The sequence below is a fragment of the Frankliniella occidentalis genome, unplaced genomic scaffold (genome assembly GCF_000697945.3).
Source record: "Frankliniella occidentalis isolate FOCC.00 unplaced genomic scaffold, Focc_3.1 Scaffold24, whole genome shotgun sequence".
In the NCBI taxonomy this organism is placed as follows: Eukaryota; Metazoa; Arthropoda; class Insecta; order Thysanoptera; family Thripidae; genus Frankliniella; species Frankliniella occidentalis.
The window spans coordinates 1,537,682-1,557,665 of NW_026267154.1; the positions used below are offsets into that span (position 1 = coordinate 1,537,682).

At 48.7% G+C, this 19,984-nt stretch overlaps 3 protein-coding genes across 9 annotated transcripts in view; 1 reads left to right on the plus strand and 2 right to left on the minus strand.

Annotated features, from left to right (window-relative positions):
• Position 1: 1 nt before the first annotated feature.
• On the minus strand, positions 2-2,642 carry LOC113211695 (armadillo repeat-containing protein 6 homolog). 2 transcript variants are annotated; one of them, XM_052265173.1, is made up of 10 exons: positions 2,426-2,642; positions 2,121-2,248; positions 1,861-2,036; positions 1,658-1,773; positions 1,430-1,566; positions 1,148-1,349; positions 882-1,027; positions 676-795; positions 430-576; positions 2-358 (listed from the first exon to the last, which is right to left on the minus strand). In XM_052265173.1, exons 2-10 carry the CDS (start codon positions 2,235-2,237, stop codon positions 152-154), a joined length of 1,368 nt encoding a protein of 455 aa, XP_052121133.1. In that variant the 5' UTR covers positions 2,238-2,248; positions 2,426-2,642; the 3' UTR covers positions 2-151. The 2 variants fall into 2 exon arrangements, with proteins under 2 accessions (XP_052121133.1, XP_026285939.1); XM_026430154.2 differs by having other exon boundaries at positions 2,121-2,345; positions 2,426-2,639.
• A 203-nt stretch (positions 2,643-2,845) lies between these two features.
• On the plus strand, positions 2,846-10,386 carry LOC113211696 (histone acetyltransferase KAT8-like). Of its 6 annotated transcripts, none has more exons than XM_052265176.1 (7): positions 2,846-3,115; positions 3,682-3,793; positions 3,894-4,035; positions 4,122-4,340; positions 4,423-4,656; positions 4,738-4,982; positions 8,630-10,386. In XM_052265176.1, the coding sequence occupies exons 1-7, from the start codon at positions 2,974-2,976 to the stop codon at positions 8,850-8,852; spliced, it is 1,317 nt and encodes a 438-aa protein (XP_052121136.1). In that variant the 5' UTR covers positions 2,846-2,973; the 3' UTR covers positions 8,853-10,386. The 6 variants fall into 6 exon arrangements, with proteins under 6 accessions (XP_052121136.1, XP_052121135.1, XP_026285940.1 ...); XM_052265175.1 differs by lacking the exon at positions 4,738-4,982 and adding an exon at positions 8,300-8,544; XM_026430155.2 differs by lacking the exons at positions 4,423-4,656; positions 4,738-4,982 and adding exons at positions 7,985-8,218; positions 8,300-8,544.
• LOC113211703 (uncharacterized PE-PGRS family protein PE_PGRS54-like) overlaps positions 10,383-19,984 on the minus strand; it is a 12,438-nt gene continuing 2,836 nt past the window's right edge. The window contains exons 2-6 of the mRNA XM_052265107.1: positions 15,344-15,710; positions 14,715-15,273; positions 12,819-14,635; positions 11,715-11,824; positions 10,383-11,321 (exon numbers count right to left, since the gene is read on the minus strand). Coding sequence (XP_052121067.1) covers positions 11,166-11,321; positions 11,715-11,824; positions 12,819-14,635; positions 14,715-15,273; positions 15,344-15,710 — 3,009 coding nt within the window. The 3' untranslated portion in view covers positions 10,383-11,165. The remainder of the gene's footprint in view (positions 11,322-11,714; positions 11,825-12,818; positions 14,636-14,714; positions 15,274-15,343; positions 15,711-19,984) is intronic.

The following is a 19,984-nucleotide window of genomic DNA, read 5'->3' on the forward strand; positions in this document are numbered from 1 at the left end:
CAACAAAAAATGCATTCATTGTTAATAGGGGCAACATTTTGTAAATAAAGATGTGAAAAAAAAGTAAATAGGTACTATTCTTCTTCCTTATATTCTGCCTTCTGGAAATGTGAAATATTGTGATGCACAAGTCATTTTTCACAGAGGTATCTCAGTTCTTGAGTTTTATGCCTTTCCCCGTGAATGGCTCATCAAGCTTCACGGTACAGCCCAAATCTCTCAAAGCAGCTTTGGCTTCATCCCAGCAGGCTGATTTGTCTACTGAATTCAGTAAATCTTCAACACCCAAGGATATGAAGATTTTGCAAAGTTGTTTGTTGCGGGATACCAGGTTTCGGATTGCAAGGCAAGCCACTCTCTGAAGAAACAGTCTCAAATTTAGAATAGAGCATAAAGTTGAAAATGAGAAACAAGAAATGAAATACATACCTGAATATTGCCATTTTTATGAATTTTTAATGCATCAACTAGAGCATCAGCAGCCCCATTGTCCACTAAGATCTGAGCGTTTTCTGGACTCCTCAGTGCCAGAGCAGCAATGCAGCTACAGCCTGCTGATGAAATAAGACTGCTTCCCTGAAAAAGTCAAACATTTATAAGGGAGGGGTTAAAAACTGTTGCCTGAATTTGTCCTTTTTATTGAATCAAGAAATAATGGATTTTTCAATGGAGTACCTTGTGACGAGACATAGCTGCTAGCAACAGGGGTGATGCTCCAGAGTGCATGAGATGAGACTTAACGTCGTCATTCCCTGCCAAAACTTTTATCATTCGTAAGCACTGAGAATTCACTCTCTGTTCAGGGATAGAATGAGGTTTAGTCCAAAATAACAGAGTAAGGCATTAACAAGTTATTGGTTTTTAAATCTAAAACAACAAACCTCTATATCAGGATGGGAGGCTAGAATATCTAATATATGAATAATACCCCCAGCTTCATCAACTTTTTCACAAAATTCATTTCGGACAACGATTGCTGATAAGGCTCCAAGTATGTGGGGAACAATGTCCGTATCATTCTTATGCTCTAAAGATAGATAAATAGTTAAAATATAAACCTCAAGTAACACATAGGCTATTATCAGGATCAGGTGCATAAGCGGGAACTACCCTATATCATTACAAGTGTTACTGGATTGATACTTACTGCCCAATAACTCACACAAAGTGCACAGGTTTTTAACGGCCATTAATCGTGCATGCTCATGGGCCCTGCTTATTTGCTCTCGAATATCGTCATCCAGAGTTAGAGCTTTTATCACGTCACAAATTTCAACAAGAAAATCAGAGCAATTTGGATGAGCCAAGAGAGAAGAGATTATGTCATGGATTTCTTTGTTTGCAAATCTCTGAAATATGAAAATTAAAAAATATATCTATTCCATGTTCCTGCCTTAACACACAAGAAAAATAGAAGAAATTAACAAACTTGTCTGTTTTTTTCATGTTTAAGGCAGCATGTTTGCATGAACTGTAATGCTGCTGCAAGAGTGGCCACAGTTTTTGAAGTTGAAATAATGGATATCAATGACTCAACTCCGACATCATCTAACAGATCAGGATAGCCTAAAATTGACCAAAGAGAGGGCAAAGTGTAAAATATTCACTTCATAACAGTAATTTACTTTGAAAGTGGGCTCGAAAGGGTGGTATTTACCTGTCATAAGTGAATTAAGAGTCTTTAAGATTAGTAGATTTTTCTGATCAACATCAAGGAATTGGTTGAGAATGTTGATCAAAATACTATAAGCTCCCAAACTGCCTGCAAGAAGCCTGTAGAACAAACCGGCACATGGATGACACACAAAAACAAAACAATGAGCGAAATGGAGAATGACGAAAAAAGTGTAAACGTCATACCTAAACTGGATGCCTTTGTCACACCACTTCCTGATAATCTGAAGATCGGATTCAAAATCATGTTCTTTGAGGTCCCCGCTTTTAATATCTGCCAAGCGTGTAAGACAGCTACGAAGTTCCTCTTCAGCTTCTTTCCTCATGATTGGGTTTGTAATGATGTTTCCAAGATCAACACCCTGGATACAATTGGAGTAGTTTTTATTTTAAATGAGAAATTTTGTTAGCCCGTCTGAAGCTGTCAAAAAAATAAGTAAACTAACCTGTGCTTTGAATTGCTGTATAGCATCTTCAGCAGCCTCCTCCAATGCCATATCCAAGTCTTCCACATTCTCGCGAACTACCTGATCGAAGCTTTCTTGTGATATCGCAAGTGCCATGGTGAGGTACCCTACACAGTGTGAGTGTTAGAAGCAACAGTGGAAAGGGGAGATTTCAAACCGGCTCCCAAAGACCAACTGTCTTCTTATCTAGGAAGAAACAGTAGTCTGCGACAAAGAAAGAAAATTAACAATTAGGAAACTAACAGAAATTACAAAAAATATGCTCTTACATCAATTTACAGTACCTAGAGTTGTCTAAAACGTTCAGAAACTTAAATTTTCTGCGTTGACAAACACAATTTGTGATGTGGGGTCCTACTTGCTTTTTGTAGCAGAAGCGCAAGGGAAGTGAAGGGAAGGGAAGGGAAACGGGATCGAGTGAGGTTTCGAGCAGCGGATGGGAAATTGCACTTTCGGAAGATTTGAATTAGTCAAGTGTAGTTTCAACAAGTTCCCTCCGCTTTATTTTATTATCAAAATGTTTCAAAGCGCTCTTGTGCCGTTTTTGAGTATACGCGCTTTATCACTCACCGTCATAAGCATTCTTTTCCTCGGCAAGTATGGATATGCGAAATACACCAGTCAGATTACTCCGCTCACATCCGCTCCCCCCACCCCCTTTCCCTTTCGATCTGTCCCATTCTTCTTTTCCTCCCCTTCCTTCCCTTCTTCAGCTTCAGCTTCAGTGTGGTGTCGGCTGTCGGCGCGGTGAGAAACCTGCCGTGCCGGACTGCGACCGCGAATCGTCTCACTCACTTCGCTCGCGCTCCAGCGGTGCCCGCCGGTCGAAGCCATGGTGTCCAAGGTCGAGAAGAAATCCGAGAGTGCGTCGTCCGACGGCAAGACCCTGGACGGCGAGGACGGGGACTCGCTCGACGAGCAGCCCCTGGACATCGGCGAGCACTACCTCGTCCGCAGAGGGGACGACACATGGCGTGAGTGTCCCGGGCAGGGGGTGGCGCCAGTGGTTGGGCAGGGAAGGGTTGGGCGTCCCGACGCCGCCGCCGCGGCGCGGCGTGCCGGACCACGGCGTCGGCGTCTCGGAGAGGGACAAGCGTTGCATCATGTCGACTGGGATTGCATCAGCGCATGTCCGTCGAATCTTCCGTCGTAACTGGAGCCCGGACACTGGCTAGAGAGCGGTGGGATTTTAAGAGGACCGGAGACGCTGAACTGTAGTATGCGCTTAATGTTAAGTCACAATTAAGGTACCCCTCTTAAGGACCGTCCACTGCGTTTCACTTTCGTGACAGCGAACGCGAGCTGGTCGCCAGTACGAAGCAGCGACTATCGGTCGTCGTACCATGTTGGCAGCGGACACTTGTATTTCCGTCTTTGTTTAGTTTATCGCCGGGTTCACTGCTTGTTTGGTCAATTTGGAGGTTATGTTTCCCTATGCTTGTGTTGAAAACACCCTGTACCTAGCATCGTCGCACGAACAGGGTCGTGTTTCAAGGTGAAGCAGATTTTGTCCTAACTCCCTCTCTCCTTCATGTTTCAGATCCCGCTGAAATCATTCAATCTCGCTTCAATGAACAAGAAAACCAATATGACTACTACGTACATTACGAAGGTTATAATAGAAGACTTGATGAATGGATACCTCGGGATCGGTGGGTCATTTCGCCCTTCCCCCTTAATTTTGTGCTCTTGGCAATTCTGAATGCATATCATCTCATACTGACATTTCCCCTTGACTATTGTGTGTTGCAGGATCATGCTCTCTCGCTTTAACATGTCAGACCACCAGTGGAAGAATGACCAGAGAACAGGTGATTTATTTGCGGATCAGTCAGACCGAAAAATCACAAGAAACCAGAAGAGACGCCATGATGAAATTAACCACATTCAAAAGGTTTTATTTGTGAACATGGTGTTGCCTCCACCTCTCCTGTGCAAGTCAAGCCTACTATCACTTTTTCTTTACCATTGAATTTTTAGACGTACGCTGAGATGGATCCAACAACAGCCGCCTTAGAAAAAGAACATGAAGCAATAACAAAAGTTAAATACATTGATCGTATTCAAATTGGGCGGTATGAAATTGACACTTGGTATTTCAGCCCTTACCCGGATGAATATGGGAAGCAGCCAAAGCTATGGATTTGCGAATACTGTTTAAAATACATGAGGCTTGAAAAAACCTACAGGTATCACATGGTAAGATAAATGCTTATTTTGAAAATATTAGTTATATTTTTAAAATTTCTCTTCAATTTTTCCTAAATCTCTTCTTTTAAAGCAGAGTGAATGTACTGCAAGGCAACCTCCAGGAAAAGAAATTTACCGCAAAGGAACTTTATCTATTTGGGAAACAGATGGTAGCCAGTTTAAAGTATATTGTCAAAGCTTGTGTCTGTTGGCCAAATTATTCCTTGACCACAAAACATTATACTTTGATGTAGAACCTTTTCTGTTCTACATTTTGTGTGATATTGATAAGCATGGCTCTCACCTTGTTGGCTATTTCTCCAAGGTAAACAAACATAAGAAATTGGTTTAAGTTATTGTTTAAATGACATAATGGTACTAGTAACACCTCAACCTTATGCTATAGGAAAAGGAGTCGCCCGATGGTAATAATGTGGCATGCATTCTTACACTACCTCCATACCAAAGGCAAGGTTACGGTAAATTGCTCATAGCTTTTAGTTATGAACTGAGCAAACACGAAGGTGTTGTTGGTAGTCCAGAAAAGCCTCTCTCTGATCTGGGAAAGCTCAGTTATCGCAGTTTCTGGTCTTGGGTATTGCTTGAAATCCTGCGAGATTTTCGAGGCACCTTGTCAATTAAGGATCTGAGGTATGAATCTGTGTAGCAAATGTAATTGTTTTCACTGATACTTGTTACTGCATCACTTATCATATTTGATTTTTCCTCTTTTCAGTGAAATGACAAGTTTTGCTCAAACTGATATAATATCTACCTTACAATCAATGAACATGGTTAAGTATTGGAAAGGACAACATGTAATATGTGTTACACCTAAGCTAGTCGAGGAACACATCAAATCGTCCCATTTCAAGAGACCTCGTTTGACTGTAGACCCCACCTGTTTACAATGGAACCCACCAAGAAGAATAAATAATGTCAGATATGGCAAGAAATAGTTACTGGTAGCACATTCTTAAGTGAGGGTTTTTTTGATTTTTTATTTTACTCTTGCTGTGACGTCAGTATGTTGATACGCTTATAAATTTGGGTGGATAAACCTTGATCATCTAGCATGACAGGTTCATATTTGTCAATTGTAATATTGCAAGTCAATGTTTTGTTTACACTGCAGATTTTGAAGCTTTCATTTACACCCTCCCCTCCCTTTCCCCTTTTAAAACAATTTGTTGAAAATCCCCAAATTTCATCCCTTTTACTTTGGTCAAGTTTGTTTCAGAGAAATTTTTATTGCATTTGTGCATTTTTATTACTTACTAGTGTCTTCTGTCTGTTGTCTAGTTCAATTAGTTTTTCCTTACTTTTTCCTTCTCTTCAGTCTTTCTTTGTATTCAATTTAGTCTTTACTTTCTGATCCAACTGTGTCTTGTCTCATGTCTGCAGCATTACAAATGGTAGATTGATGGTCTGTAATTTGTTAAGATGATCAGTGTGTGCATTAGTGCACATCTTATGATGGAAACTTTGTTCTAGTGGAGTATATTTCTTTGATATATTATCTTTAAGAACAGCAGTTTGTAACTAAGAATTTGCAATGAGTAGAAACCTTTCTTTTTTAATTAATCAATTAAACAGTTATTCCCTATTGTTCTAGCCTTGTCAGATTTTTAAGCAGTCTTCTGTGCAACTAATCTTAAGTTCTGCTGTTAGCTGAATCTATTCATGCACTTTCAATTGTATTATGTACCTGAACCCTAGGAAATGGGTAATGTTTTGTGCTCTAGCACTTAATATCTTAGTTGTGTAAGAATTATTTTAAGATGTATATTTATGTTAGCTTTTGCTAGCCTAGTTGAATTGGAAGCCCTGGGTAACTTGATAGTGTTTACAGTTTAGTGGAGAAAAATCCTGTATTTGTCATATGGCACTCATCAAATGATTCTGTACCAGTACATTTCATATTGCAGTAGCCACGTAGTCAAGTTTTACCCTATTTTGGTAATTAATTTTTAGTAAGCACTGTGCTTTGATTGCAGTTTAGGAAAGCAAGCCAAGAGTGATTGTAAGAGCTCTTCTTTTGATTGTTGCTCTCTTAAGCTCCTAATTACACACACCATACACTTGAATTTGTAATCTATATTTTTTGTCGGTTTTAAACTCAATGTTGATTAATCAATTACTTATTAATTGGAAAGTCAGTGATGCTGATGCTTGAGACTGATTATATCACCACTTTTTATAATAGTGTATCCCATTTCACTGTGTTATCTCCCACACTGCCAGCATTGGACTTGCTTTTGGAATAGACATTTCACTCCACTTACCTTTTTGGTACTAATTGTCAGATTTAGAGGGCCAGTCTTCTGACTGCTAAAGTTAGAATATCTACCATTTTTTGTGCCTTACAGGAAACTGCACTTCTTGTTTCAAATTGTTTACGTTGACTTTTGTTGATTTTTTTTGTTCTTGCAGGAAACTTGCTGTTAAATTATAATTACAGACTTTGGACAATAAATGTGCTTTAATCCTTTACATTGAATGAATAACTTTTTATTCTTTTAATTCATCCTTATGATTGAATATTTATTATCTAACATAATTTTTCATGACTTATGTCAATATTGCACTTGTACGTCTATTCTACTTGTCAAAGTTGATCAAAGAATTTTATTAGGAGTTACATGGCAAAAGCTACACGCATAAATAAATATTACTTTTTAAACTTATGAGATCAGGACCCACCACACATTCGTTGCCATTTCAAAGGCTCTTTGCGCAAACACAGCAAACAAGCATCATTTTCTTTTTGTGAGTTTTGCCAAACCGTTCTGCTCTTCGAAGAGACTTTTTTTTTTAGCCGAGGTACTCGCTAGCCGACGCAGAGACAGGCCAGGCGACGAACAGGGGAGAACTCGAGCCCAGACAAAGAAGCTGCGTGTCTGATTCGACCTTATTCTGGAGGCTGTCTCCACAAATTTTCCTTTCAGAGAGCTTTCAAACACACGAATGTTAGATTGACATCAAAATGAGGTCAAAGTCAAGATGTGGTAAGTTTTGAAGCCTGCTTTGATGAAAACTTGATGACATTTCATGCGATTGACTGTCAAATGATGTGAAATTGCCATCAAGGTACTCTCAAAACGGCCCAATTTTCGGTCATTGACCTCAATTTGATGACATTTGCACAAGGTCGTGTTCTTTGGGTCCCTTCTGGGGATCGGTGTTTATCTCTGAAGAAAAGCATTCTACGTTCCCAAAGATTTCGATGATGGAATATTTATAGGATACGCCGACGTCTGGAGCCACCCTGGCTAACTGGACGTGCTGCTGCTGGACTCGGGCTTGGTGCCCGCGGTGCTCTCCGAGGTGTCGGCGGCCGGCGTGGACTCGGACTCGGCGCCGTTGGTCGTCGTCGCGCTTGGCGTGCCGTCCTTGTTCCGGTCGTACAAGTACGACTTGGTGGTGCCCTGAGAGAGAAAGAGACAGACAGACGACGAATTAGTAGTGCCGCTCCTACAGCACAGCAGAGGGGGTGACTTGGGGTGTGCTGAAGCTGCACCCAAAGGGACAGAAATTTGGTCACAATGGTATCGATATGAGGTATCACATGGTAAGATAAATGCTTATTTTGAAAATATTAGTTATATTTTTAAAATTTCTCTTCAATTTTTCCTAAATCTCTTCTTTTAAAGCAGAGTGAATGTACTGCAAGGCAACCTCCAGGAAAAGAAATTTACCGCAAAGGAACTTTATCTATTTGGGAAACAGATGGTAGCCAGTTTAAAGTATATTGTCAAAGCTTGTGTCTGTTGGCCAAATTATTCCTTGACCACAAAACATTATACTTTGATGTAGAACCTTTTCTGTTCTACATTTTGTGTGATATTGATAAGCATGGCTCTCACCTTGTTGGCTATTTCTCCAAGGTAAACAAACATAAGAAATTGGTTTAAGTTATTGTTTAAATGACATAATGGTACTAGTAACACCTCAACCTTATGCTATAGGAAAAGGAGTCGCCCGATGGTAATAATGTGGCATGCATTCTTACACTACCTCCATACCAAAGGCAAGGTTACGGTAAATTGCTCATAGCTTTTAGTTATGAACTGAGCAAACACGAAGGTGTTGTTGGTAGTCCAGAAAAGCCTCTCTCTGATCTGGGAAAGCTCAGTTATCGCAGTTTCTGGTCTTGGGTATTGCTTGAAATCCTGCGAGATTTTCGAGGCACCTTGTCAATTAAGGATCTGAGGTATGAATCTGTGTAGCAAATGTAATTGTTTTCACTGATACTTGTTACTGCATCACTTATCATATTTGATTTTTCCTCTTTTCAGTGAAATGACAAGTTTTGCTCAAACTGATATAATATCTACCTTACAATCAATGAACATGGTTAAGTATTGGAAAGGACAACATGTAATATGTGTTACACCTAAGCTAGTCGAGGAACACATCAAATCGTCCCATTTCAAGAGACCTCGTTTGACTGTAGACCCCACCTGTTTACAATGGAACCCACCAAGAAGAATAAATAATGTCAGATATGGCAAGAAATAGTTACTGGTAGCACATTCTTAAGTGAGGGTTTTTTTGATTTTTTATTTTACTCTTGCTGTGACGTCAGTATGTTGATACGCTTATAAATTTGGGTGGATAAACCTTGATCATCTAGCATGACAGGTTCATATTTGTCAATTGTAATATTGCAAGTCAATGTTTTGTTTACACTGCAGATTTTGAAGCTTTCATTTACACCCTCCCCTCCCTTTCCCCTTTTAAAACAATTTGTTGAAAATCCCCAAATTTCATCCCTTTTACTTTGGTCAAGTTTGTTTCAGAGAAATTTTTATTGCATTTGTGCATTTTTATTACTTACTAGTGTCTTCTGTCTGTTGTCTAGTTCAATTAGTTTTTCCTTACTTTTTCCTTCTCTTCAGTCTTTCTTTGTATTCAATTTAGTCTTTACTTTCTGATCCAACTGTGTCTTGTCTCATGTCTGCAGCATTACAAATGGTAGATTGATGGTCTGTAATTTGTTAAGATGATCAGTGTGTGCATTAGTGCACATCTTATGATGGAAACTTTGTTCTAGTGGAGTATATTTCTTTGATATATTATCTTTAAGAACAGCAGTTTGTAACTAAGAATTTGCAATGAGTAGAAACCTTTCTTTTTTAATTAATCAATTAAACAGTTATTCCCTATTGTTCTAGCCTTGTCAGATTTTTAAGCAGTCTTCTGTGCAACTAATCTTAAGTTCTGCTGTTAGCTGAATCTATTCATGCACTTTCAATTGTATTATGTACCTGAACCCTAGGAAATGGGTAATGTTTTGTGCTCTAGCACTTAATATCTTAGTTGTGTAAGAATTATTTTAAGATGTATATTTATGTTAGCTTTTGCTAGCCTAGTTGAATTGGAAGCCCTGGGTAACTTGATAGTGTTTACAGTTTAGTGGAGAAAAATCCTGTATTTGTCATATGGCACTCATCAAATGATTCTGTACCAGTACATTTCATATTGCAGTAGCCACGTAGTCAAGTTTTACCCTATTTTGGTAATTAATTTTTAGTAAGCACTGTGCTTTGATTGCAGTTTAGGAAAGCAAGCCAAGAGTGATTGTAAGAGCTCTTCTTTTGATTGTTGCTCTCTTAAGCTCCTAATTACACACACCATACACTTGAATTTGTAATCTATATTTTTTGTCGGTTTTAAACTCAATGTTGATTAATCAATTACTTATTAATTGGAAAGTCAGTGATGCTGATGCTTGAGACTGATTATATCACCACTTTTTATAATAGTGTATCCCATTTCACTGTGTTATCTCCCACACTGCCAGCATTGGACTTGCTTTTGGAATAGACATTTCACTCCACTTACCTTTTTGGTACTAATTGTCAGATTTAGAGGGCCAGTCTTCTGACTGCTAAAGTTAGAATATCTACCATTTTTTGTGCCTTACAGGAAACTGCACTTCTTGTTTCAAATTGTTTACGTTGACTTTTGTTGATTTTTTTTGTTCTTGCAGGAAACTTGCTGTTAAATTATAATTACAGACTTTGGACAATAAATGTGCTTTAATCCTTTACATTGAATGAATAACTTTTTATTCTTTTAATTCATCCTTATGATTGAATATTTATTATCTAACATAATTTTTCATGACTTATGTCAATATTGCACTTGTACGTCTATTCTACTTGTCAAAGTTGATCAAAGAATTTTATTAGGAGTTACATGGCAAAAGCTACACGCATAAATAAATATTACTTTTTAAACTTATGAGATCAGGACCCACCACACATTCGTTGCCATTTCAAAGGCTCTTTGCGCAAACACAGCAAACAAGCATCATTTTCTTTTTGTGAGTTTTGCCAAACCGTTCTGCTCTTCGAAGAGACTTTTTTTTTTAGCCGAGGTACTCGCTAGCCGACGCAGAGACAGGCCAGGCGACGAACAGGGGAGAACTCGAGCCCAGACAAAGAAGCTGCGTGTCTGATTCGACCTTATTCTGGAGGCTGTCTCCACAAATTTTCCTTTCAGAGAGCTTTCAAACACACGAATGTTAGATTGACATCAAAATGAGGTCAAAGTCAAGATGTGGTAAGTTTTGAAGCCTGCTTTGATGAAAACTTGATGACATTTCATGCGATTGACTGTCAAATGATGTGAAATTGCCATCAAGGTACTCTCAAAACGGCCCAATTTTCGGTCATTGACCTCAATTTGATGACATTTGCACAAGGTCGTGTTCTTTGGGTCCCTTCTGGGGATCGGTGTTTATCTCTGAAGAAAAGCATTCTACGTTCCCAAAGATTTCGATGATGGAATATTTATAGGATACGCCGACGTCTGGAGCCACCCTGGCTAACTGGACGTGCTGCTGCTGGACTCGGGCTTGGTGCCCGCGGTGCTCTCCGAGGTGTCGGCGGCCGGCGTGGACTCGGACTCGGCGCCGTTGGTCGTCGTCGCGCTTGGCGTGCCGTCCTTGTTCCGGTCGTACAAGTACGACTTGGTGGTGCCCTGAGAGAGAAAGAGACAGACAGACGACGAATTAGTAGTGCCGCTCCTACAGCACAGCAGAGGGGGTGACTTGGGGTGTGCTGAAGCTGCACCCAAAGGGACAGAAATTTGGTCACAATGGTATCGATATGACGCCACTGGCCAAATTGATGTCAACGTCACAAATTTCTGTCCATTGGGCCACCCGCCCCACTTAGGAACGCTGGTCGAAACAACTTCGACGTGACAGAAACGCGATGTCGAATCCAGTTCGGCCGCCTTCCCCCAGTGGGACTTCCCCCCCAAACCCCATGTTGTCGTCACCTGGCTGCACACCTCCGCCGTGCGCTCTCCCTCGTCGATAGTCCCGTGTCCCCTCCTCACTCACTGCACAGAGATCCGATCGGAACGCACCTGGAAGAAGCTGCTTCCTCCTCCGCCCCCCGGAGTGCTGGAGGTGGTGGAGCCGCCGCCCCCGGAGCCGCCGCCCCCGCCGGAGCCGGAGCCGGAGCCGCTACCTGGAGCTACCCCATGACGATTGATGAGAGGATCGTAAGGGGCAGGGTAGATCCCTTTGGGGCAAACGATCTGTGGTCACTGCTCGCGTCGCGCACCTGCCGCGCACCTGCCGCGCACCTGCTGCACCCGGCGTGACACCGTCCGGACCTCCCCGAGTCACGCCCCGAGGCGAGGTTGAGCGGAGCGTGCACCAGTGAGCGTGAGGCACGCGAGCGCACCACCAACGCTCATGAATAACACCCACTGCTTTACCTCGACGGGCACCTCGACGGACGGACGGCCGACCAGGCGGAACGGACGACGCCACTCGCGCCTCGTTTTGTATTTTCATTTTTTTTATTTTTTAAATCCATTTTGCAGACACAAAACACGACGTCCATGCAGTCCAATGCATGCATATGCAAGAGCAGCCCCACATGCAGGCCGGCACGCACGCACGCACGCATGCACGCACGCAAGGCAAGTGAACACACATCAGTGGCCCCTGGCATCTCCTCGGCACACACACAAGAACAATACATACACAGAAGCAGAGCCGAAACTCAAAGCAAAAAAATGATATCAAGTGAAAAGAGGGAGGGGGGGGGGGGGTTACCAGAGTCTCTTATTAGGGCTCATACACAAATTGCACCCTTTTCTAAGGGTGGGATACTTTTTTGACCGCTCTCTCATTCAGTCCAGGGCCATAGATTAGGTATATTTATTGTTGTAGACGTCATGATAAATAAATTATACAAGATTATCCAACCGGTTACCACTTGGGGGTTCATTTGTCATGACATCCAAACCACACACATTTTCTACACTGAGCTTCCATTAAGAGAAGTTGAAAAGGTGTCCCACCCTTAAAGAATGACCCTGGGTTTGGTTTGTTAGCGTTGGTGCGCGGGGTGGATCGAGGGGTGGGCCACCAGGCTGGTCGCCAGGCGGCCAGTGCAGTAGGTTGGGTTGCCTACGGCGCAGGCGCCTGAGAAGCGAGCGCAAGCTCTGCGGACCTACCTGTGCCTCCCGTCTGCGGGTGGTAGTGCGGGTTCTCGCGGTCCAGGTAGTAGACGCCGCTCCCGCTGACACCTCCGCTGCTACCCCCGCTGCCGCCGTACCCGCCGCCCCCGCCGCCGCCATGGTGGCCGCCGCCATGGTGGCCGCCGCTGCCTCCGCCGCCGTAGCCACCGCCTCCGTTCCCATAGCCATGCCCGTCGGCCGGAGGGTAGCCTGTTTCATGGTAGTTACCTTGCACTCGGTATCCGCCGCCCCCGCCTCCGCTTGGGTACCTGTCGCCACCCCCTTGCGGGTAGCCACCCCGGTCAGGGTAGCCTCCTCGGTCCGGGTAACCGCCAGGCTGCTGCTCCGGGTATCCGCCCGGGTGCCTGTCGGGGTAACGCCCCGGCTCCGACCCTGGGTACCAGTTACCCCCCGGGGGTGGGCTGCCTGGGTATCCTCCTGACGGCTGAGGTCCAGGGTAAGGTGCCGGCTGACTGGGATAGTCTCCCGATCCTCCCGGCCGCTGGTCGGGGTAATACCCTCCGGAACCGGCCACGAGTATCCACGTCCCCGCCGTGGCCTGCCCGCCGCCCGGGTACCTGTTCGGAGGTCCGGGAGGTCCCGGAGGCCCCGGAGGCCCCGGTGGTGGACCCGGGGGCAGCGATGGGCCCGTGCCCACGGGCGCCCGCGAGTAGCCGTCGTTGGGGTTGTAGTTGTAGACGCGCCTGTCCGACAGGTAGCCGCCCGCGCCACCGCCCGGCGGGTAGTAGCCGCCGCCGGACGGGGGTTGGTAGCCTGCGCCCGCCGGTGGGTACCCGCCAGCGCCGGCGGGAGGGTACCTCGGGTTGCCGGTGGCGGGTGGATAGCTTCCTCCCGGGGGGCCTGGAGGGCCCGGCGGACGGTAAGAGCTGGAGGACCAACTGCCACCCGGAGGATAACTACTGCCTCCAGAGGGGTAACTGCTCCCTCCTGGGGGGTAACTGCTGCCTCCAGCCGGATAACCACTTCCACCCGCCGGATAACTGCTTCCACCTGGCGGATAACTGGTCCCTCCAGCGGGATAACTACCTCCTCCGACAGGGTAACTGCTGCCGCCTACTGGGTAACTGGGGTGACTGCTCCCTCCGGAAGGGTAGCTGCTGCCTCCTGTGGGGTATCTATTTCCTCCTGATGGGTAGCTGGAACCTCCAGAGGGATAACTGGTTCCTCCAGAAGGGTAGCTGCTTCCTCCAGCGGGGTAACTTGATCCTCCAGAGGGATAACTGCTTCCTCCAGCGGGATAACTTGATCCTCCAGAGGGATAACTACTTCCTCCAGCGGGGTAACTTGATCCTCCAGAGGGGTAACTGCTGCTACCCGATGGATATTTGCTTCCGCTCGATGGATAAGAAGTTCCCCCGGACGGGTAGCTGCTACCGCCCGACGGGTACTTGCTGCCTCCCGAAGGATAACTGCTACCGCTGGACGGGTAACTGCTTCCTCCTTGCGGGTAACTGGTGCCACTAGAGGGGTAGCTGCTTCCACTTGATGGGTACTTGTTGCCGCTCGACGGGTAGCTGCTCCCTCCAGACTGGTAGCCGCTCCCTCCAGACTGGTAGCTGCTCCCTCCAGACTGGTAGCCGCTCCCCCCGGACGGGTAGCTGCTCCCTCCAGACTGGTAGCCGCTCCCCCCAGACTGGTATCCGCTCCCTCCAGACGGGTAGCTGCTGCCTCCCGAGTGGTGGCCGCTACCCCCCGACGAGTAACTGCCTCCACTGGACGAGTAGCTGCCGCCGCTAGGACGGTACCCGCCGCTGCCACTGCTGCTCGGGCGGTACCCGCTGCCACCGGAGCCCCTGCGACATGGAGCCAGCATCAGTGCATTATTGCTCGGGATGTTCAGGACGCTGCCGACCTGCTCCTGCAAAGACTTACCCCTGCTGGTCCCAGCGGTCCCAGGCCGTGCCGTGGGCGGAGGAGGAGCCGTAGTTGCTCGAGGAGCCGTAGTTGTTCCAGCCGGAGGCGTAGTTGCCACCGCTGCCCCAGCTGCCACCTCCGCCTCCACCGCCGCCGCCGCCGCCCCCGTAGGCAGGGTTGGGCTTGTTGTTGTCCACGTAGTAGTAGTAGTAGCCTTGGCCGGGGCCGCCGTGGCTGCCCTGGCCGCCCTGCGGGGGTGCGGGCGCCCACGGCGTGTAGCCGCCGGACTGTGGGGCGCTGCCGCCCTGGTGGCCGAGCGGCGACCCGTGGCTGTTGTACCCGGACGGCGGCCGGCTCCAGTCAGCGCCCGCCGAGCCCATGGTCCACGTCTGCCCGTAGTCGCCGCCCGGGGGCCCGGCCACACCACCGGCCAGTGGCGGGCCCTTCCAGACGTCGCCGACGAAGTGGCCGCGCTCCGCGTCCCAGGTGCCGGAGCCGGTCCACGCGCCCACGGGCGGGCCGCCGTTGCCGTAGTCCCAGACGCCCGTGCCGCGCCAGGTCCCCGCGCGCGCCGCACCTGCAAAGGAGAGCACGGTCACTGCACGGCCTCGACGGACTCCTCGACGGCGAGCACCGAGTCGACTTACTCGGTGGCGGTGCGGGTCCGCCCGGGGGGCCTCCCCAACCGCCGGGTGCGGGGGCGCCCGCGAGGTTGTCGTAGCCGTTGCCGCGGTAGCCGGCGTCCCGGGCCTGCGGGCCCAGGTCCCCGGGCGGGGGCGGGGGCGGCGCGCCGGGCGGGCCCAGGGCGCCGGGCGGGCCCGCGGGCCGGTCCCAGCTGGGCGCCAGGGCGCCGCCGCCCACCCCGGCGTCGGGCCAGCCGGAGGCCGCCGTGTAGCCGCCGCCGTAGCGGTTGTAGTAGAACTGGTCCGACCTGGTGGAGCGGTAGAGCGCGGCGCGCGCCGGCGGCGCCGGCACCAGCGCCAGCACCAGCACGAGCAGCATCCGCAGCAGCATCTGCAACAGACGGGACCGGACGAGGGGTTACTAGGGTGGTTCAGACCTGGGACCGGGGAGACGTACTCCATCAAAGTATACGGTTGTGCGGACGGGATGATCACGTGAGACGCAAGGTGTTGTTAGTTGCGCCGAAAACTGCGTAGAAAGTCCTCATCAGCCCGGGGCGGGGCGGGGCGGGGCAGGGCGGGGGGCGGGCTCGGCCCACATCGCGGACGTACAGTTACCCACGGCCCGAATCGCGCCTCCGCCCCGCCGGGCCCAATACTACTCGCCAAAGTGCGAGTGCGAATAACGACCCGTCCGGACCCGGCCCGGCCCGCGCCGATAGTGGGCAATTCGGCAGAGAGAAAGTTTCGGTGGGGCGTCATAATCCTACATTGGGGCCAGGATGTCGTCGTCCACATTCGCGCACATCCGGGGCCGCCGCCGCGGACCGCAGCCACAGTGACACGGCGGGCGAGAGCCTCGTCGTCGTCGTGACCCTGGACGCGGACCGGTTGCGTGCGCCGGCGAGCTGACCAAGCCAACCGAGAAGTAGTTATACCCATCCGCGCCTCCAGCCCGGGCGGGCGGCTGGCTGCTGGCAGCCGGGGCGTACTGTTAGTTGGAGGAAAAGGGAGGGGGGCCTGATTGCCCACATGAGGCTCGGCCGCAAAATTCGCGCGCGCCGGCGGCGCACCCAGCCAGCAGCTCCTTCTCCTCTCCTGGCGGCGGTCGGGTCAGGGACGCAACGTCGTGGTCACGGCCAGGGTCGCCGCGACGGCCAAGGCGGCGGTCCAAGGCGGCGGACCGCAAGCGGGCCATACAACACATCTGCGTGATGAACCACTTGATGTATGGGATGAGGAGGAGAGATGCTGTGAGATGATGTTCCGAACATATCCCGGATTCGTTCACGCCGTAGAGGCGGGACTCTCTGGACCTTTTTCACAACACGTGGTTAAAAAATCATCTCTGGGATTTTACGGAGAAGTACAGTTCAGTCACGTGAATTTGCCGTTAAACCCCTTTGTGAGATTTTAATATTCCGTTAAATTTCTGGTAAATTTTTCAATATTCTCTTCTTAAATCTCTTCCTAAAAGGTTTTTTTTTTCTAATTTTTTCTGAAAAATATTTCAATGTATTCTGACCGATTCAATGGCTTTTATATATTTCTGGAAGAGTTTCCAATTCTCCCCGGGAAAATTTTCCGGACTTTAAAATCCCGACGCAAAGTGAAACCCGTGCGCGGAATTGATTGTAGTGATATGCCGGGCCAAGGAGCGGAGTGGGGGCACAGGGCGAGAAGGGCGTCCACACCAGTCGAACAACCAGCATACTGTGTGCGTGAGCGCGCGCGCGCTGTGTGATCACGTCATGCGAGTGCTGTTTGAACCGATTTGAGTGCCCAGCAGCGGAATGATGTAGAGACGTGCGCGTCGGGCTCCCGAGGCTTAATGCCGGTGTTCCGTTGTCTTCATTGCCCCCCTCCCTCTTTCCTCCCTGAGTGCGTTTATTTGTTTCTTTTCCGTGTGGTTTTTCTTTCTTTTCTTTTTTTGTAGCAGATGATTACGTTTGGTATCAGCAGCTTGTGTACTGTTGTTTGTGACGTGTCTTAGAGAGGTTCTCCGCGGGTTCGTCGTGAGAGGTTGAAATTAAGAAGCTAAACGCCACCGTGCGTCAAAAAATAAAAATAACCGGCTGTCACGTTAGCGTTGACACTTCTTCCCCCCTCATTTTCTCATCTCTCTTGCTTTTTTTTCGTCGGCACGGTCCGCTGTAACGGACTGCTGTTGCGGTCTCATGTTCACGTGTCCGCGCGAGTCCGGCGCGCCGACGCTCTGAGGTGGACGAGGTGGACGGCCCATTGTCTGAGCCCAGGCCGGCCCGAGGACGGCTCCCACGGACGCCGCCGCGGGGACACGAGCGGACACGAGGGAAGTGACACCCGCCGCCGGGATGGGGAATCAGGCGAGCCTTGGTGTTGTGGCGCGCGCAGGCAGCGTGTCCGCGTGGCGAGGGTGGCGCCTCGGACTCCATGGGAGGCGCCCCGTAACTCGAGGAGGCACTCTAACTCCACGGGGGGCGCTCTGACGCCTATAGGGAAGTGATACTGAGAGGAATCAGACGAGCTTGGTGTAGCGCTCTCGCACTGCAGGTGGCGCTCTAAACTTCAGGGGGCACTCTAACTCCAGGGGACTCTAACTTCAGGGGGCGCTCTAACTCCTGGAGGGAAGGGGAGGGAGGAAAGTGACAACCAGCGGGATGAGAACCATGAGTAAACCTTGGTGTCGTCAGCTCAGTGGTGGTGCAGGCAGCGTGTCCGCGAGACGATAGGGTGGCGCACTCAAAATCCAGGAGGTGCCCGCATAACTGGAAGAGGCGCTCTAACTACAGGGGACACTCTTGCTCATGGAGACGCTCGAACAGCAGGAAAGGCAAACGAACCCTCCAAAAAAACTCAGGAAATAATCATAATGAATAATCAGATAGTCAGAAAAAGTCAGCGAAATATTTCAGAAAATCCAGAGGAAACCGAAAAAATAGGGCACGCTTAAATTTATATTAATCGACTGCTCCTCGGGCTAAACCGCTTCAGGGGTGCGTTTAAAATCCAGGGGGGCTCTATTCTATTAGTTTCATCTTTCAATAACGGGATATTTACGTCCGTTTATCCCCCCTCCACAACACTAAACGATGTTTGCCGTGGCGACACCGCGGTGACAGAGCGCCTGCAACGCGATGGGTAGGCAAACCCGTCAGACAGCCGTGCGGAGCTGGCGGCCCGCCCCGAGCGCCTAAAAATAAAGGGCCTGGGCTTCGACCGACAGCGTTCCCCCTCGCAACCTTCCGTCGGGCGGACCTTCATTTGTTTGAGGGGGACCTTGACGGTTATCATCACTGCTGATGAATGCGCTTCATCCGCGTTAATCACTGATAAAAGGAACTCTACCCAAATTAGGTAGTCTCTGTTTTCTGCAGAGCAAATGGCATTGCCGGCAGTGTGGGAGACAGAAGGTGCCTCGTGGTACCTCGAGGTACCTTCTTCGCCGTCGCATTGTGTCCAGCGGCATGTCGGCGGTGACGGAACACCCACACGACGAGGGCATCTACTCGCGTTGGCTCATCAGCCGACCCCTTCGTCCTGTGGGGCCCTGCTGCCTAGCCTGCGTTCACAATGCCCCCCGTCCCACCCCGTCGCCGCCGTCGTATGTTTCGCGACATCCGGAGGGTTTCGATACAAAGCAACACTAATTATCAAGTAGTCAAGTGGTAGGTGGGCCGGTGGGCCTTCTCCCTTCGGCACTTCATCTTAACTCGACCAGTAACAAGGTTAAGTTACTTGAGAGAGAGAGAGGTCTGTGAAAAAATGCCACATGGGATTCGCTCATTCGCTACTATTTTTCGCATTATTTTTAAAATAGCTTAATACGATCTCTGATTTATAACTTTGAGAGCGAGATTGCAGCTGGGTGCTCGATTGCTCGATGAGGGCTTCGACTCTGCTGCCCCGCGTCTGGCGTGCACCGAAGGGGTCACCGGCCCACCTTTCCGACGGTTACCTTCTCTTTTTTTTTAGTCTCGTTTTAAAGCCGTTTCGAGCGAGGAGCGAGAGCGAATCGTCTTTTTCTTTGATTTGGAAGGATTTTCCCCCTTTTTTGTCGGGAGCTTCTCCACCTGTTGTTTCAGCCTGTCAGTGCGTCAGCGTGATTCAGGGAATGTATCCGCATTTTTCGGCTTCGGTATCACGAATGATCATGCACGGTGCAAACCTTACTTGGTTTCCCACGCGGGTCTCTTTCACTTTGACCATCTCCAAGAGAGTTTCTTATTGGAAACCAGGTAAGGAAATCGAGATAGATCACAAGGTGCTCTATCACCAAGTGCTTTACATATACAGGCGTTTACTGTGTCAAATGCGATACACTGGGTGCTCTACACATCAGCTGATATGTACAACACTGCGCCCCACATTAGCTTCTGTGTAACAACAGACCGATGTTCACCGCGAGGTAGCGCTCGGCGCCACCCTGTCACATGTCACGTCTGGTCGCACGGGGACCACACGAGCGTGACCCGCTTGGCGTGACAAAGGTACCACAAGGGTGGTGGTGGTGATGGGGGGGGGGAGGGGGACACGGCGGCGTCGGCGCCACAGGACCGGACGCCGCAGCTGAAGAGGCGGTATTCCGGTGGCGAGCGAGGCGACAGACCGCTACGGTGGCGTGAACGGCATGACTCGTCTGTGTGTGTGTGTGTGTGTGTGTGTGTGTGTGTGTGTGTGTGTGTG